The sequence below is a fragment of the Acanthopagrus latus genome, chromosome 20 (assembly GCF_904848185.1).
Source record: "Acanthopagrus latus isolate v.2019 chromosome 20, fAcaLat1.1, whole genome shotgun sequence".
In the NCBI taxonomy this organism is placed as follows: domain Eukaryota; kingdom Metazoa; phylum Chordata; class Actinopteri; order Spariformes; family Sparidae; genus Acanthopagrus; species Acanthopagrus latus.
In genome coordinates, this window is record NC_051058.1 from 17438300 (window position 1) to 17456821 (window position 18522).

The 18522-nt window shown below is 43.9% G+C and overlaps 1 protein-coding gene across 3 annotated transcripts in view; it reads right to left on the reverse strand.

Annotated features, from left to right (window-relative positions):
* The window catches only part of LOC119010455 (melanopsin-A-like), a 32862-nt gene extending 19377 nt beyond the window's left edge, over positions 1-13485 (reverse strand). For 2 of the 3 annotated variants that reach the window (XM_037082614.1, XM_037082615.1), the window contains exons 1-4: positions 13257-13379; positions 5773-5909; positions 4333-4466; positions 478-681 (exon numbers count right to left, since the gene is read on the reverse strand). In XM_037082614.1, the coding sequence (XP_036938509.1) occupies positions 478-681; positions 4333-4466; positions 5773-5909; positions 13257-13379 (598 nt within the window). Of the gene's footprint in view, positions 1-477; positions 682-4332; positions 4467-5772; positions 5910-13256 lie in introns of all 3 variants that reach the window. The other variant, XM_037082613.1, reaches the window with a different exon arrangement.
* Between the last annotated feature and the right edge of the window lie 5037 nt (positions 13486-18522).

Consider the following 18522-nt stretch of genomic DNA (forward strand, 5'->3'; position numbering starts at 1 on the left):
AGTTCCCCAGGGCTCTATGGTTGGTCCGTTTTTGTTCTCTGTCTGCATGCTGCACCATAAGCAGACACAACTTGTCAGTCTGATAGTGACACAAGTAAAACAAAGTTTTACTAAGCTAACAGATGCTGACTTGTTAACACCAACATACAGTCTCATTTGGAAAAGCATACAGGAAAGGACACAACCTCATCATCCGCTTTTGTTGGGCTAATGTAATGACAGCTACAGGAAAACACGAGGTGATCTGTCTTCTGATAACTGAATGTACGTTAAATATTTCTTATATCAATTTAAAGTTGGCATTTTGACAAAAGGCGAAGTCGGATCTATTTGGCAACTTTCAGCAGGAATTTGACATGCTGCCACAAACAAAAGCAGCCAGAGAGAAGAAATAAGACAAAGCTCAACACACTGAATCCCTAAGAGGAATCATGCTGATCGATAATGACTCAGCTTCCGGGTCCCAGCTGTACTCACTCCAGCCAAAGAAGGGGGGCAGGCTCCAGCCCATGGAGTAGATCCAGGCAGCAGCCAAAATGCTCAGGGCTTTCCTGCGAGACATCGACCCCAGGGAGGCCAGAGGCCTGGTGATCACCACGTACCGGTCCACTGCAATCACCATTAGTGTCATCATGCTGCAGATACCGAACAGCGCTCCGCAGAAGGCGTATAACTCACAACCTGGAAGAGGAGAATCGAGGGAAGTGAAGGAGAGAGCAAACACATGTTTACTGACTGTGGCGATCAGGATGAATGCATTGTATAAAAGTAGATCCTGCAGCTCTTTAACAGCAGCTGGAAATACTTTAGCTGATTATGTTTAGTACAATTCAGTTTTACTGGCAGTTTTGGACACATTGATATTTCAGTGCTGTTTTGTCTGGTGATCATCTCACCATCAGATTTATTGTATTCACTGTTAACATCTTCTAAGATATGAGACATCTGTTACACACATGCTCCATTATTACTTTAAGTACATTGTACAGAGACCGGCCTCCATCTCAACATCCCAGATTGAGACGGATGGTGAGCGCAGGACAACAGTGGGACGAGGAAAGGTGGACTGTGTGTTTACATTACTGATACTTGCTGCTTGCACTCTGAGACTGTTGTGCTTACATCTTTACAGAGACCTGGCTCCACCACACTATCCCGCATTGATATGTTGCTCTCAATCTGTGGACTGTTTTCAGAGCTGACAGTGCAGGACAACAGCAAGATGAGGAGAGCAGGACTTAGTGTCTTTTTAGGGTGCTATTACCTTCATTATCTCTGTCCTGTTCTTTGTTATACCCTTTCTTTATTTTTGTACAGTCTCAATGTCATTGTAAATGGAAGCCGCCCAGCAATGATCTCCAAAGGATTGAATTAAACTAATAATGAATGAAAGAATGATAAAAGATAGATGGATGGGTGACTGAAGACAAATATGGGTGGAAGATTGTGAAGTACTTGAGAAACTCATGCATTTACAAACAGCATACACTACGAGTGTTCAAATATTTAAATATCCTTATGAGTGTTTAAATATTTAATGCATGTTGAACACACTTACTGTATGTTCATAAAGTATTATGCTGACATACTTTTTCATTCAGCCAGTAGTAGTGACTTCTAAAAAGTCTCTTTGTGTTCCAAGGTGCTGCTATCATGCTAAATGAATCCATAATGTATGAAGAAATCTGATGCACGCACTCATGCACACTTGCAGGTAAATGCACATGTCTGTACAAACACACTCAGAGATGGACTACACACAATCCACAAAATGCAAACACTCAATCATCACTTTATCAGCTGCCGTCCCTTCAGGCCCCGGGTGCCATTACACCCGGCCCAGTCACACATCACGACATCACGGCACCGATTCGTCCGAGCACAAGACAAAAATCTGAAGTGCACCGCGATGTGTGAAGAAACTCAAACAAATGCCGCTCAGGAAAATGTAATATTTATCACGACGCCTGTGCGATCGGCGTCCTGGCTTGAATGTGTGTGTCTGACAGCCCCTGTTAACTGACTGAAGCTAATGAAGTCCAGATTGGCTCCTGAGGAACAGCAGATGTTCTCCAGAAGAAGAATAATTAAAATAAAAGTCCTGGGGCATTTTGTCCACCAGCAAAGTTCACTGCATCGTGGTCAAGTCAACATACCAAGTATATGTAAAACATCTCGGACAAGGAAAGGTCGTTTAATAAAGTCCTGCAGTGAGTTGTCAGGAGCCGACCTTTTGAAGAAGTGTGTTTCCGATCCCTGGCGTTTATTTGCTTGTTCAATTTGCGCACAAAAACAAACCAACTGAGTGGAAGCTCAGAAATGTGTTTGCAGTAACTCAAAATGTTTTACCCTCGGCTGAGGCTGAGCAGAGTGTCACTGACAAAGCCCTTTCAAAATAAGAGCACATTGCAAAATTCTGTTTCGCTCTGAAATACCTCGCAATACAGAAGAACTGCGACGCTTGAACTGCCATTTGTTTGGACTTTAAATGCACAAGATGTAACCTCTGCTGCTCTGGATCTCTGAATCACAACCATGAGAAGTATTGTGGGATCATGGGAGATCCCAATCGTTATTGTATCGTGTTCACTAACATAAGGGCCGTTTTTAAATTCAAATTCAGTAACGTTATATCACTTATACATTTGAAATGGGTCAAAAAGACCGTCATGGCCTTTCTTGTGTTAAACGCTTATATAACGTGTATGAGACTGCAAGTTACACATAAAAAAACATTTTACCAACAATACAGTCTTTGCCGCTGATGGGGTCTCTGTAGCTGGTTTTGTCCCTGCTGATATCCTCTCTGACGATCACCAGGATAATTAATGTTGACTCGTAAAAATGTATAAACCATTTACTCCTCGGCTCTTTGTTATGTAATGTACAGCAGTAGCAGGTCATCAATATCCATTTTTTCCGAAGCTGCTGACACAGCTGTAGCACGCAGCACACCCTTTTGGCGCCACGGTTCACTGAGCGTTATCGATCATCAGCGTGGATGCTCATCGTTACTGTACCTGTACATTATCATCATAGTTATCTTTATAGTGATCATCCTTCATCTGGACGGCCCTTTGTTTCCACAACCTCCTGTATATCACCTTGTGTGTTGCCCCAGGAGTTATAATGACACATAACTAAATGAAACGCACCGTTACCTTGGATAAAATGAGGGGGGGAGTTTTGAACAATGCAAGTACATAACTCAACACAATATATAACATAGGTGTGGTGGTATTAAACATTTTATTGTGGAAATGTTACACATATGTTTAAATGTTAAAAATGTGTAAAGAAAAAAAAATTAAAAATCAGGTTGATGGCTTAATATGAACATCTTGTAAATGTATTTGCAGTAATTGTCCAGGTTGGTCCATCTCAAACGAAATGTTACACACACTGACGGATTATTTCGCCATCCCTCGAGCTACAGCGCTGCTTATAAAACCCAGCGATTAAAGAGGTTCACCGGAAGTTTCTGTGAATTCTTGTGAAACAGAATAAATGAAAACAAATAAAAGGCAAGACACAGTTTGCTTTTCGCTTTGCGCTTTCCATCTAACTGACTCGTTCTTGACCTCTCCTATTATCTGCATCTCTCTCTGCGTTTTGAAAGGGATTGGCAGAAGTGAAAAGAAAAGAAAAAGATGTGTTTTTCCGAGGTGGTTGGGGGGGTTTGGTTGGAAGAAGAAAAAGCAAGAGTCTTCTCACAGTATCCACGCGTTGAGAGCTGAGCTGCAGATCTGACAGTGATTGGCTGCCTTCATCAAGGTCAGGACAACTCCTGGAGGAAAACACAGCGCTCCGACTATCAGTGTTTGATCAGTGGAGTGCAGAGTCTCTTTTACCACCTCTCTATCTCTGTTCCCAGTAGGCTGCACGCTGCCTAATACACACTTTAGCGCAACCCCCTCCGAATGCGCTCATGTAAAACACACGACCGACATGCAGGCTCGCTTGCTCTTCGTGATCGATGGGATCTGGGTTCTGTGGATTCAGCCTTTGGTGCTGCTTTTTAGACTATAGGAGGGAGGGCTGATAGAGGAGGGCAGGTTTGTGTATGTGTGTGTGTTCATGTGTGTGCACAGAATCTTAATTGAACTGTAGGTCACACTCGAAAGGGTAGAAAGACAATACAGGTCCCCGAGGAATTCAGAGAGTGCATCCATTAATGTTAAAGACGTGTGAGTGCATGTGAAAGAGTGTGTATACCGCTGACATCTGTGTTTAAGTTGTCGTCACGTTAGGTAACCTGCGCTCCGCTTCTAAATGGAACAGAAGTGTAAGATGTGATGTAATAACGCAGGACAACGTGTGTGCACGTGTTACCTTTCTTTCCAAAGATCCATCGCTTGTGCATGCTGGTGATGAAGAAGATGGGTGTCTGAGTAAAGCACATGAGGAAGTCTGTGACTGCCAGGTTAATGATGAAAATATTGGATGGCGTCCGCAAGCTCCGGCTCCTGCGCACACACACACACACACACACACACACACACACACACACACACACACACACACACACACTCTATGAGACTCAGACTATGAATAAATCAGACATCTCATTATCACATATATTATCATCATCACAGATCCATTCAAAGAGCAGCGCTGAACTTAAAGTTTATTAAACACACACACAAAAAAAACAAATTTCCCAGATATTTGTGAATAAATTCTTACTTCCAAAATACGGCAGCCTGATCAGTTCCCCCATGCTTCTAAGTTTGTCGCTCTATGTGCCCCTCTAGCATCACTTCTTGAAGCGCCCACTCTGTTGCAGTGGCGTAAAAGAGCAAAAAAAAGTCAGAGGAAACAGTCTGAGATTGGTTGGGGTCATTGGATGAGTCGTTCACTGGACCTTCCCTTTTTGAAGACTGGCGTTTACACCTTGTTTGTTACTAAGAGTCGAGAGTGATTGCTTCAAATGTAAGATAATAAAGGTTAATGACGAACCTTGCGTCACTTACGCATCGTGAGCAACGTCAGTTTACGATGTACGTTGCAAGATTGAATGTAGTCGTTTTAACCAGATGAGAGTGGACAGGAGAGTTTGGGGTGGGCGTGGTCATTGTGGCAATGAACAGGAAAACAGTCAAAACTCTAATTATTTTTATTAAAACATTAAGCTGTCTGTCATGAGGAACAGCGACACACTGACTGCGATGTTTGTAGGCCAAGCAGTGTGTAAATGATTAACCATAACACCCTGAACATAAAATACTCAAATAAATACACCAACGCATAGCCGGCTGCAGGGTGGCACAAAAAAGGAACTAATCGAAACTTCGGTTTAGTCTAAATTTCAGGACAATGAGGACAAAACTGGTGATTCAGTGGTTCTTACTGCTTGTCAGACCAAACCAACCCAAACCGCGACCGTTTGACAAAGCTAATGACAGTCCAAAAGTCAAAATATGTCATAATAGCAAATTAACTTTCTTCTTTATTTTGAAAAGTATAAACTGGATTTAGTGTATTACATATTATTGCCAACTTGAACACAAAGCACTGCGAGTGCAAAACCAACACCGGAGGGGAAGGTAGAGCGTCGTAGTTTAAAGATTAGGACTGCTGGGAGTGAGAATGTGTTGTCAGTCCTTCGTATTTCAAAATATGAATTACCCAGAACATACAGAGAAAGGCTGTAATCTTGTTGATTGTTGAATTATGTGTAGACTGTTACTGCAATTCTATGAGAACTCCTCGTCAACGTATTCCCTTTACAGTCTTGGGAATACATATTAAAAAAAAGTGCAAACAAGGTACCTGCAGAAAGCGTACATGACCAGGAAGTTTCCCAGCATGCCTGTGATGCCCACGACCAGGATGACGACACCGATGGTGTAGTGAGCGTGGTCCGGGACGTCTACCGTCGGAAATGGGTGGCTTGGGATCGTGGACCCCTGACAACAGGAAAACATGAAGGACTGGGTTAATTTGTGATGTCATGACTGATGATATGGAGGATCTTACATTTGGAATCACTAATCATTATTTTACATGCTATTTTATTAGAACAATACATTTTTAAGGGGGTTCAAGTTGAGTAAACTTTTCAGACCACTTCAAGATTTATAAACAGGAGTTCTTCTAGCGTGAAGTCTTTTTGACTTAATGAGTTGGATGATAAAGTGACCAATCAACTCATTAAAACATGTTTCTGAAGAAAACAATTTCGGCATATTAGAAGAGTTCCCAGCATGCTTTGCAAAAGCGTCCACCATCCCCTGAGCCAGTCAGAGAAAAGTCATGTTTGTTAAATATTGATAACAATGCTAACAAAATAAAACAAATAGTTTTCTAATCTTATTCAAGCAAACCTCACAATAACATGATACTTAGTTATCACAACACACTTCCACATGCTTTTTAAAAAACATCACGAGCTCTAGAAAGCCAGAAAACAAAAACAAATTCAATATCTGGTTATAATTTGATTTTCATCGGATGCTTGTGACCGTCTGTGTGTCAGCAACTGGAGAGAGAGGAAAGCCACAGTCTGAAGCCCACTCCATTAACTACAAATACATTCTATTCATACAATATTATAATAGGTCATTTAGTCACATAATTATGCCAATAATCATTTTGTGGCGTTAGCTTGAAGTTGAAAATGTCATTAGGGGGACATGAAGTCACCTCCACTACATAAGGACCCGCTCTGAACAGCTCTTCTTACAAGAGATGAAAGCAACTATCAACGCTTTATGCTCCAGTAACTTCTTTGTTTCTGAAGGTCATGAAGACTGTGAACTGTAATGATCTGCAGGAAACAAAGACACTCTAAAAGGCCTCTGGCAGCGCCTCCAGGAAATCAATCAATTACAGTATGGTGTGAAAAGCTTCTGTCACACAATGAAGCGGGTAAAATCATGAGCAGGGTTAAACCATGAAGCAATGGTAGAAAATATATCTAGATTCTTCTTCCAAGTCCAATAAAATATTCTGTATACTATACACTGTAAAAGATACTCGTTAGGAATTGAAGGGTATGCGCAGTACAGAGTAGCGCGCGATGGAAATACTGCAGAAAAGTCTTAATCAAAGGTAATGTTTACAGGACTGGGCCCACTTTTCATTTATATCATGCTCCCATGAGGCACAGCGCACATTCTGTCATTGTCTCCTTCATTTCATGCAGAAATTTGCTTGCAAAAGTGATGACCGCAAGCTGATTAACATGGATGTAAACAATGCACGATATGAAATATTTTTTAAAAAGTCCCTCCAAATATTTTACGAGGAATGAAAATGCATTCAAACGATGCAAGGAAATGGCGAACTGAGTGGAAGGCTACTGGAGGTCTCTCCGACAGCATCAAGGATGTTTATTTCCCTTTTCAGAGATCCTTTATTGACTTGCTTGGGAAGAGTATTTACTTGGAAAAGATCCTAGAAACCAGACTTTGAAGCAAGCTGAATTTCTAGCCCAAGATGTTTATGTTGAATGCGTGAAGTGAGTCATTAACCCTAATCTGCAATAGCCACCAAAATAAAGTCATGGTGGTATTGTGAGAGCATAAAAATCCAGATGTGAATCAAATCTTGAGCTTCAAACCAAATTCAATCAAACTGTGGATTAAGAGAATCATGACGGGACTATTTTAAGGCATTCGATCCGCTGATGTACCACCAGACTACAGAGCAGCTTCCCTCCTCAGGCTGTGAGACTCCTGGAGTAGTTTTAATTTCATGAATCCAAGTCGGTAGAAGGCATTAAGAATAACAGACTCTATAGAAACATCCCCTGTACTCGCTGATGGCCTTTACCAGGCAAAAGTTCCCTGCAGTATGTTCGAACAAGAGCGTTAGCACCAAAGAGGAAAGGCCCATTTCAGAATAATAACTACTCTTTGATTATATAAGTTAAAGAGTTAACATGCTTAAAAAGAAAACGTGTAGCTCCCTAAAAGCTGACTTCTCCTCAACAGAAGGTTTTCAATTCACAGCAGCATCCAGCCTCTGAGGAGCGGCTGCACTTCAGAGCACATAGCTCTACTTGAGTATTCCTTTCAGGGATCATGACACACTCCCCTGCATTTACACTTTCCTTTTGTCACTGCGTTTCATTCAAACACACACACACACACACACACACACACACACAAACCGGGACTACTTCAACTGAGCTAAACTCCAGTGTCAAATTGGAGCACACGCGCCTTCTTCTGAAACATGTGTGTGTGTGTGTGCGTGATATCTGTTTCAGTAGTCCTGCTTTTCTGCAGAGTCACAAACTCCTGTTACTGAAAGGGGGACATCTAAATAGCAGAGTCAGAGTGATGGACTGGTTATGTAAGCAAATGAGTGAAAAGGTCACGGGGGACGTGTTACTGAAAGTGCAAGTGCGTGAAGGCGATTTGCAGATGTGACATGTGCATGTGTGTGGAATATAAACACACTTCCACACGTCTGACGCTGTCAGCTGCGATGTGGTGGATACACACACGGTCTCCTTCCCTCCCGGTCCGGTTCCTCCTCCTCCTCCTCCTCCTCCTCCTCCTCACTTCCCTGCCACTCTCCCTCTGCTGGATCCGTCTCCCTCATCTCCGCTCTTGCCGCTTATTCCCGATTCTCCTCTAATTCCCCCTCCACTTCTGCTCCCTCTCTCACATAAATCACTCCTTTCCTTCCTCTTGCCTTCTCTCATTTCCTCGCCTTCTCTCTCTCTGAGCTCTGGCGGCTCGGGGGCCAGATTACACCGATTCACACGGTGAGGCAGAAGGAGAGGCGCACTGGGTGGTGTGGAGGTCTCCTCCATCTACCGTTTGCGTGGGATTAAAAGATGGAAATAGTAAGTGGAGATGTCTCCCTTTACTCTCCGTCCATTTCTGGGGTCCCTTCATCAGTGGAGAGAGAGCGATATAAATGTTACTGGTCTTGATGCCAACACACATGACTAATTTAATAATGCAGCTGAGGGGCTTCCCTCTAGTGACACTGGTATCATACTTAAAATCAGTGCAACGGTTCATCTACAGTGGAGAAATGTGCTTTCTTTAGCAAGAGGTCCGTTGCTGCTTCAGAGAGCCACTGAGCAACAAGATGTGACTCACTAAGTGAGCCTTGAACAATAAATGAAGAGCTTCACGTGAGAATTAAGTATTGTAACGTCGGCATTCAGGATTCGACATTCTGATTGGCTGCTGCGTATCTTTCTAGTAACCAGGCAGTATAACCAGCCCTCTCTGAGAAAGGGTTGTTTTGTTTTTTGCCTTTCTCTCATGTCTCAGTCATTTAATGTGTGTCAGGTTTTAACCACCTTACTCGTTTACTGTCTTTCAGTAGAAGCAATTTCAAGTAGCTTTCCTTCAAAAGTTGATATTAATATTAGATTTCTGCCCCGGTAACACAGTCAGTGCACCCAACAGAGTAAAAGACCTGCCAGGCCACCGAGTTACTGTTGCTTTTGGTCCATGAATCTATTATTAAGATCTGGAGAGGTCTGTATAACTCTGTTAAGCGCTCCCCCGTCTGTGTTTCCTCCTCTGTTCTCCTTTCCATCTCTCAGGTGCTGCTCATCAGACGTTTAGCACTGCCACTTGTTTATGGGAGGGTGGAGGAGAAGGAGCTCTCTCCTCTGTCTTTGTCCTCAGCCTGTGATTTGTTTTCTTTGGAGGACGGAGGTCTGGTAGGCCTCTTTTTTTTTTTTTTGTAGCTTTGTTTGTTAGTTTAGTTTATGTAGTCTTTTCTTAGTTTATGGGGGGAAGTTCAGGGTCCTATGGCTCACTGTGTGGCGGGGGGAGACTTCCTCCATCTTTTTGTTCATTTTGGTTAATGGTGGATTCATTTGTTGATGTAAACATTCACTTTTTTTTTTTTTTTCTAAAAACAAACCAAAACAAACAAAAAAAAACCCACACACGCTCAATTATAACTCTTTCTCCAATTAATTTTGATTAATGTCGTAACAATACAATGTCTATAAACTGAGCCGGAGCTTGTGAGCAGGGTCAGCAAAATAAACTCTTCTGTGGACAGTCAGTGGGCTTCATTCCCAGGAAATAATCCCAGAGGCTGGAAAACCTTTTTTGGAACATGTGCCAGGCGAGCCGTTCTCACTGGACCGAATAGGCGCCATCTTTGCATTTGGTATGTCCTTCTTTGTTACGTTTTCAAAATAAGAGCATCAAAACCACTTAGTCAGATTAAGTAAAAAAAAAAAAAATTGACTCCTTTTCGGAGCCAGTGCCTATTCTGGAAAACTGTTTCCCGAGTGGCACCAACACTCTGCTGGTCTAGGACTGAAGAACCGTTCTGCATCAGGAGCTGGGGGCAGAGTTATCATTAACAAGTACCAACTAAAACTGCTTATGACCGCCATTTTCAGCCAGTGCTCTGACTCAAGAAAAAAGATTTGAACTATTTTCACTAATCAAGCAACAGTCGTGTTTGGATGCCAACGTAGGTACGCGAGAGCCAGGAGCAACGCTCGTTCCACTAATACGTATTTGTTCCCAACAGTGCTGGGGAATTGGAAACTTCAAGAGTGACGGCATGAAGTGACTCTACGGTGGTTCTCGTGCCCGCGAAAACCAAACCGGTTCTTAAAATGTTCACAGCTTGGACCAGCACTAACACCAGCCCAGAACCAGCACCTAGTTTGCTTTTGGTTGATAAAGGGGTCACAGTCTTATTTAAAATATGTTTGCACTTCCCAAAAATAGTTGCAACGGGCTCAGGACTCAAACACAGGCCACCCACAAGTAAGTCCTACAAATAAACCACCTGACTATCCCTAATCTCTTTCTGATATGGATTTTCTGGCTCCCTCATGCCATGTTAGGTAACGTGACCATTCTTGTTAGCTTAGCTTAGCTGCAAACCTGTTGCATGTTCTTCTGTCAGCTTCACTGTAGTTTTGTAAATCAATCTAATCAACTCATTATCGCTAGCTTTAACGCTGCCGTTCATTTGAAGACTATATCATATTGAGCCTGTTTACGTGACCACAATAATCCAATAACTGGAAATAATCAGGTTACAATGATAATCTGATTTGACGTGGTTACATGCACATGAAATTTATGACATATTTTCCAAACATTTGTCACTTATCACAGCGTCTCTGCTGGTCAGGGCTGTCCTCATGTGGGATTTGTTAGATTTTCAAAACGTGCAAAATAATGCTCTCCTTCTCCACGTTATGCATACGCATTTTAACATCATCCGGTTTCTCTGACGTCTTTACACGAAAGAAACCAGATTAACTGGTATACATGTGCCGAATAAAACGGAATATTGGGCAAAAAACAAAGTGTGTTTATCGGATTTTTAATAATAAGATAAGGGCTTTTTTTTTCCAGAGAAAGCATTATGCTGTTTACACGACCACTTGAATTATCCAGTAACGACCTCTTTGACTCCAGATAAGGCTGTTGGAGTGCTGAGGCCATCTCTGCGGCGCTTGTCAAGCATGGGCAACATGAAACTGGGAGGCTGAAGGAGCTCTGAGGAGAGGGGTGTGTCTGTTTGTCTGGCTTTTGAATTAAAATACCAACACGCTTCTCCGGACGCCACCTTTAAGTCTAATCATGTATGCTGGTGTAAAAACTAGAGCAGACATGTGACAGCACTAATGAACACTTCACTAACTGCACCACTGATTATCTGCCGACTAAAACGAAAAAAGCAAGCAGGTCATTGATCAGCTTATCATTAAGTTAGCAGACAAATGGTCATCTGTGACCCTAAGAGGCCAAGCATTTGTTTACCAGTTGACACACTCTAAACTGCGGATCAGAGGACACGATCACACACACCCTCACACATCAGCATAAATTGGACCCAGACCTTTTTACAATTATCCAGAGAATGTAGATTTGATGGGAAATTAAGAGAGAAAAGGCAACAAACAGTGGTAAAAGGAAAAGAGGGCTCCGGAGAGAAATAGAGAACGTTTCCTAAATGAAAACCACACTTATAGCCGAGTAGAAGATCCCATCTGTCTCAGTCGAAGCTGCCCTCGGGGGGTTCTGCTTCAGTATCAGCTTTCCCAGCACTCCCACCATGAAGGCCGGGCCACAAAAGCTACAGAGACTGAAGCCTGCAGGTCTGAACTTCAAAGTCAGGGGCCAAACTCAAGCACTCGAACTTGTTGAGCTACGTTCACCGTGGCGGTGGTGCACCCATGTGTTTCTCAGTATGCCCCAGTCAAGGTCCGGGCTCCTGGGGCAGAGTGAATCACTGCTCTTTGTTTTTAGGTTACGGTACAGAGGTGGATACACCGCCGCTGCATCGGTCCAAACATCTGGAGGAAAGCATTTCCCTGAAGGCAACGCGTAAACTAATCCCGCTCTCAGACACAGAGGGAGACAGAGAGAGACGAGAGGGTCACGCCTTCCTGCTGGCCACCACACATCTCTGAGGAGTGGGAATGTGGCAGTGATGTCTGAGCTGGAGCGAGCACACAACTTTACATTTTAAAGAAAATAATGTAACAGACTCTGTGGTGTGTTTTCATGCTGTCTTGCTGCAGACAGAATTTCCTGAGCTGAACATAACCTGCAGATTGCATGAGGGAAATTTTGACTGGGGTCTATTATTGTGATGTGAGGGCACAAACTGGGACCGGATGGGTCTGTATATGCAATTTAGTGAAACATGACATCACAAAACTCTCCATTGAGTCATCTGAAACGTTACAGGGACGCTGACAGGAGACATATACAAATAAACTCACCACAAATTAAATAATTATGAGCAATGCTCTGACAAAAGAGGAAAACAAATACATGAATCACATTTTTTGCCACACTGATTTACAAAAAAAAGTGCAAACACAGGTGACACTACAACCATTTTCTACAGACATAGATGAATCTGCGTTCCTTCATTCAGCTCCGCGCTGAATGAAGGAGCGCAGATGCGCAGGAGAGGATGCTGAGATTTCGTTCATTCATTCATTGAGACTTCACACCTCGCTCTCTAACACCTCCTCTCAAACTGTATTCCTCAAATCTCATGAATGGAAACAACAACCGGAGGCACGAAACTGTTTATTTGGCGGTTTTGCCAGATGTGTGCTGCTGCTCTGGAGCCCATCGTGCCGCTGTTACGCATCGCGCTCTCCACTCACACCGAGGGGGGTTTTCCTCCGAGCAGCCACCAGCAACACACACACACACACACACACACACACACACACACACACACACACACACACACACACACACACACACACACACACACACACACACACACACACACACACAACAGAGTGGCACGGAGCCGGGGTGCCGGGTACTCACAGCTGTAGCGACCGGAGACAGCTCCATGAGCCGGTGCGGACTGATGGAGCTGATGTTCCAGGGTGCGCGGGTGGTCGGGTCCGGCGTGGGGATCCCCGATCCAATCAGCAGCCTCGAATCCATTCCCGGTCCACTGTGCGTTAATGACGAGCTGTGCGAGAGAAGTGGACTGGGGAGGTGTGGAGTCTCTCTGAGGTGGTCTACGAGTCCAAGTGGCCCCTCATCTTCACCGCCCTGCTCTAATCTGTGACTCTGACAGGGCTACTGGTCGTACAGCAGCTGTGGAGGGGTGGAGAAGAGGTTCTCTCTCTCTCTCTCTCTCTCTCTCTCTCTCTCTCTCTCTCTCTCTCTCTCTCTCTCTCTCTCTCTCTCTCTCTCTCTCTCTCGCTCTCTCTCTCTCTCTCTCTCTCTCTCTCTCTCTCTCTCTCTCTCTCTCTCTCTCTCTCTCTCTCTCTCTCTCTCTCCCTCTCTCTCTCTCTCTCTCTCTCTCCACTCCCTCTCCTCTCTCTCCATCCCTCCCTCTGTCCAATCCCTGCTCCCAGGACTACCTCCGAGGGTGTCAATGGGACTGTGCAACCCTGAACAGCTGGAAGTGGCAGTTTTTGTGTTTGTTTATTTAACTCGAGAATCAATAGCGCAGGTTTCCCGTCATCTCAGTGCCCCTTCTTGTATGTCCTGTCCTTCCCTTCCTTCACATTGTCAGCTCTCACACATCCTCTCTGCCTCTGCTGACATTGAAGAGGCTCTATGTAGTTTTGGAGGAGACTCCGAATTTCAGTATTTCCAACATTAATGAGCTTATACTACAAACTTGTCGTCATTTTTTTCCCCACAAGTGAATAAACAAGCTGTTCCCAGATAAAAATAAGGTCCCAGAACACTGTTTTGAAGCTATGACAAAAGTGGCAGGGTCCGCCACATATAAACAAAGAAAAACAGTATGAGACTGAGTCATCATTTAAGATCAGTGAGTTTATCCAGGGGCGTGAAAATGAATGAATGAGAGTTTGCTCAGGCATAAAAAAAAAAACAACAAAAAACTAGTCAATGAAGATTTTTCTCTTCTGATTAAAACGTATTCCCCCCTGAGACTACATAATGCTCATTTAATAACACGGTCACGCACAGAAGGATCAGCAAAGAACCCACATTTCGTGCGCATCTCGCAGAGGTCTTGCTCCAATCTCCCGCATCTACGCAGCAACAAATAAAAATCTATATTTATTGTGTCCCAGAGACGTGACTCAGACGACTGGAGCGTGTTTCATTTGGCTTTTGAAGTGCATCTGTGGGGAGAGGCTGGGGTCGCAGAGGCTCATGCAAAGACTAAAGAAGGATTGGAGAAATGAGTAGAAAGCAGCGGGATTAAGACCTATTTGTGGTTTTGGGTTGTTTTGGCCGCACATTAAGTGAGTGTATGTAATGTTTTAATCCGATAGACAGGAAATGAGGACAGAGGAAGAAAGAAAAGTGGAGGGCGGTATCAACAGAAACGTCCATCATTTCATGCATCCATTTTCTTCCTCTTATCTCAGGTTGTTTGAGAGTGGCAGCAGGCTCGGCAGAGTATTTCTGGCGTCTCTCCCCAGCGACATCTTCCAGCTCTTTTTGAAGAATCCCGAGGTGTTCCCAGGGCAGATGAGATATGTTATCCCTCCAGCTAGTTCCAGGTCTACCCCGAGGTCTCCCTCCAGTTGGACAGCGCCAAACCTCCAAAGGAAGGTTCCCAGGGTGGCCTCATGATCAGATGCCCGAACCACCTCAGATGTCTCCTTTGCACTACTCCGAGCTCCCCCCGGATATCCGAGCTCCTCACCCCCATCTAATGTGAGGCTGAGCCCAGCCACACTACAGAGAAACTCATCTCGGCAGCTGTATCCACAATCTGATCCTTTCTGTCTCTTCAAGAGCTCAAGACCACGGAGCAGGTGAGGACTGGAACATAGATCGAAAGCTTTCACCTCAGCTCCCTGTTCACCACGACGGTAACGCAGCCTGCACTGTTGAAATGCAGCTGTGTTTATTCAGGGTCAGACTCGCAAACAAGCGATAATTGTTGTTGTATTGATGGAGACACAAGGCAAATGTTAATGAGATGGAAGTTCTTGCGTGTGGAGTAAAATTTGGCGGTGCATTTCTTCTTCGTGTTTCCTGTTTCACGTGTTTGCTGCAGCAGACTGAGTGAATTGGAAGGTCTTGTGCTCAGTTCTGCCTCTGTGTTGTGCTGCCAGGTACCGGGACACACATCCCACACAGAAAGTAAGAACTGTTCCCTCAACATACCTTTCGATTTCTCCACAGCATCATTATTTATATTAAAAAGATATCCACACAGCCTTTACATGAACACATTTCACAACTTGCATTCGAAATAAAAACTTAATTTTGCTCTCATCACATCATATTTATGCGTCTGCAGCTTCATGGTCATGATTTCTGGGAAGCGTGCAACAATGGATACGATGAGCTCCTCCATGGAGACGGAGACGGAGAGACCTGTTGTGGGGGAGATGTTTGTTTGAGACTCTAACGGCTCGCGGGTGAACAATAAAACATGCCTTCCATCTCCACACATCTAAGATGACATTTAGCCGAGGGCAGTCTACCATGTGGACGGACGGCGGTGGCGAGGGAGAGAGAGGCTGAATGATGGATTGGGAATAATGGCCAATTGTGAACGGCAGAAGAAGGATGTCGAGGAATTTGAGCATGACCGTCTTCCAGTTTTCTTGTTCGTTCCAGAAGGAAGGGAAAGGTCTTATGATGCCTCTCGTAGCTCCACTAACCTTCCTTTGTCCTCCTTGCTTCATCACTCCGTTTGCCCGTGGGCTTGTATTAGGATTTTGCACACTGAGGCACACTAACCTCTTCCCTCCTAACCCATTTTGCCGTTTATATAACGCCCGGCTCAGTAGTCTTCCATTCCAACAACAATATGTTTCTGATGCTCTCTAATGCAGTTTATTGCTCCATAACGGCGTCCTAAACTCCCTTAATCTCAAACAAGCGCCTCTAGGAAAGTGTGGAAACAGGGTGAGGAAATTCTGGACGACGGCGGATCAAATCAAAGTATCCACCACCTTTTCCGGGCTTGACCTGCTGCGCCCCAGAGGTCACCATGCTTTCGGCCCATTCACCTCGCTCACCGCAGCGCACTAAATCATTCCTCAACACAAACACACAGCTCGTGTGAGTTGAGTTGCAACCTGTTCAAGCGTTTAACTTCTAGCCTCTTCCCGTCTTGCCTGAACTCTCTAACAAACAAACACACACACATCCTTCCTGCACGGGTGTTGTGTGTTTTGATTTTATGTGAGCAGCGAGAGTCCGTGTGCGTGCGTCTCGCGGCTGCCAGAGGGCTGCGTCGCTCGCAAACACACACACACACACACACACACACACACACACACACACACACAGTAACTGGTCCCATGATTTGGAGTACAGGCTGATATTAAGAGGATCAGAAACTGGGTCTGGACTTAACAACGGTAGCATTATACAAACAACACGACCAACACAAAAGGCCAAAACAATACCACTCTGTGTGGCATGAGCCCCCTCGTCCTATTTACTCCTGTTCAGGTTAAATAAGGTGATTTTTCTCATCTTGAGTTGTAAATCCAGAGACCCAATTTCAGGTCGGGCAGGTTCATCCGAGCAGGACGTTGCAGATGTGTTTGTTTGTTGTTATACGTGTCAATAAACGATGTGTCTACACAAACAACCAAACAAGTCCGTAGATAAACATTCAGAGAAAGTAAATTGTAACACAGTACGTCATACGTAAACATACAGTATAAATATTTCTACTAATGCGCTAAAAACAATAATCTAAAGCATAAACAAGAGCCTGTGACAGTGACTCAGCTGATTGTGGCAACGATATGAAGTTTATATGTGTAAATAAAGGTTACTGATTGTAACTATGGTTCTATGAGCGCAGAAAGGTTCGGGTCCTATGGGCTTCTCACTCCTGTGGAGGGCACTAAACCGTATCTGACCAAATTATCAAAGTAATGAAATAATTAAAAGATTTTCTCATGGCAGGAAACACAGAGGAGTAAATTGTAACTTATACTGTTAACAAGCATTGAAATGCTTCATAAATCTTTTATTTTGAACGACTCTGTATTTTTAAGTGCAACTACATATAGATATTTATCCAGGTGCCATTTTGTGACCTGAAACCCTCTTCAGAGTAACAGAAGCATAAACTCATCATGGTTCTTTATTTCCTTTTTCACACTAACTTGCATATAACAAAAGGCAAAAACAAAAGCTTTGGCGGGAAACAGCCTTTGAAAACTAAACATTACCATTTTGAAATTCCATTGGCTGAAAAATGTGTCAACCATGAGGCGGCCAGCGTGTGAGTGGCTCAGGAGAAAGGGGAGGGAACAGAGTGGGACTCCAGGCTACTGTCTGGTCAAATGAAGCATCAGGCTGGAGGTCGGTGACCATCGAAGTATCATTCATATGAATGAATTATGGCATTACATAATGTAATGAAAGCAGTTTTGGACAGATAGAAGCATTAGAAGCTTGCTGAGAAACATTTTAGCAGAAGGTTTAGTCAACAAAACTAATTAGTAAAAGATAATTGTTAGTATCTTCTGTTTGTACTTGACACTGTTGACTTTTGAGTCAAATTGTGGTCTCATGGGTGAAACTCCTGTGTTTGACCCTTTTGTCCACCTCAGCCTCCTGTACTGCACCCTCACACGTGAAACGTACACCTGGTGATAGTCTGGTTTTAGACAGGTTGTTGTTTCACTGCTGGCTATGGAGTGCTTTTGGAAAAGTGTGGGGTCTCCGAGGCCTGTATTCAAAAGCTTTCTGCATCTTTTGACAGACAAGGCAGACCAGAATCCCCTGTTGATTTTACATTCCTCCATCCATCTGTCAGTCCTCGCCGACACATCCTCGCCACTCAGGAGGAGCTGCAAGTGTTGGGCAAAGGCACCACAGAATCAATCTCCAGCAAACTGACGTGGCGAAAAAGGTGAAAGTAAGCTTCTCTCAAATCTGTTGAGGTAAACCAACTGCAGAAGCTTTTTCAGTGTGTTCATCCATACAGGCAACATGTGGGGGCATGTAGCTCCAAGACATGACTCATATCTGGTTAAAATTCTTTACAGGAAATAAGTAAATATGGCTTGTTGTCCCCGTTATCCATTGGAGCTACTTGAACCTACTTGTCCTCCATCGCACAGCGCAACATTTTCAGAGGTCATGAAGCGGTCAGTCTGAGACAGCATGATCT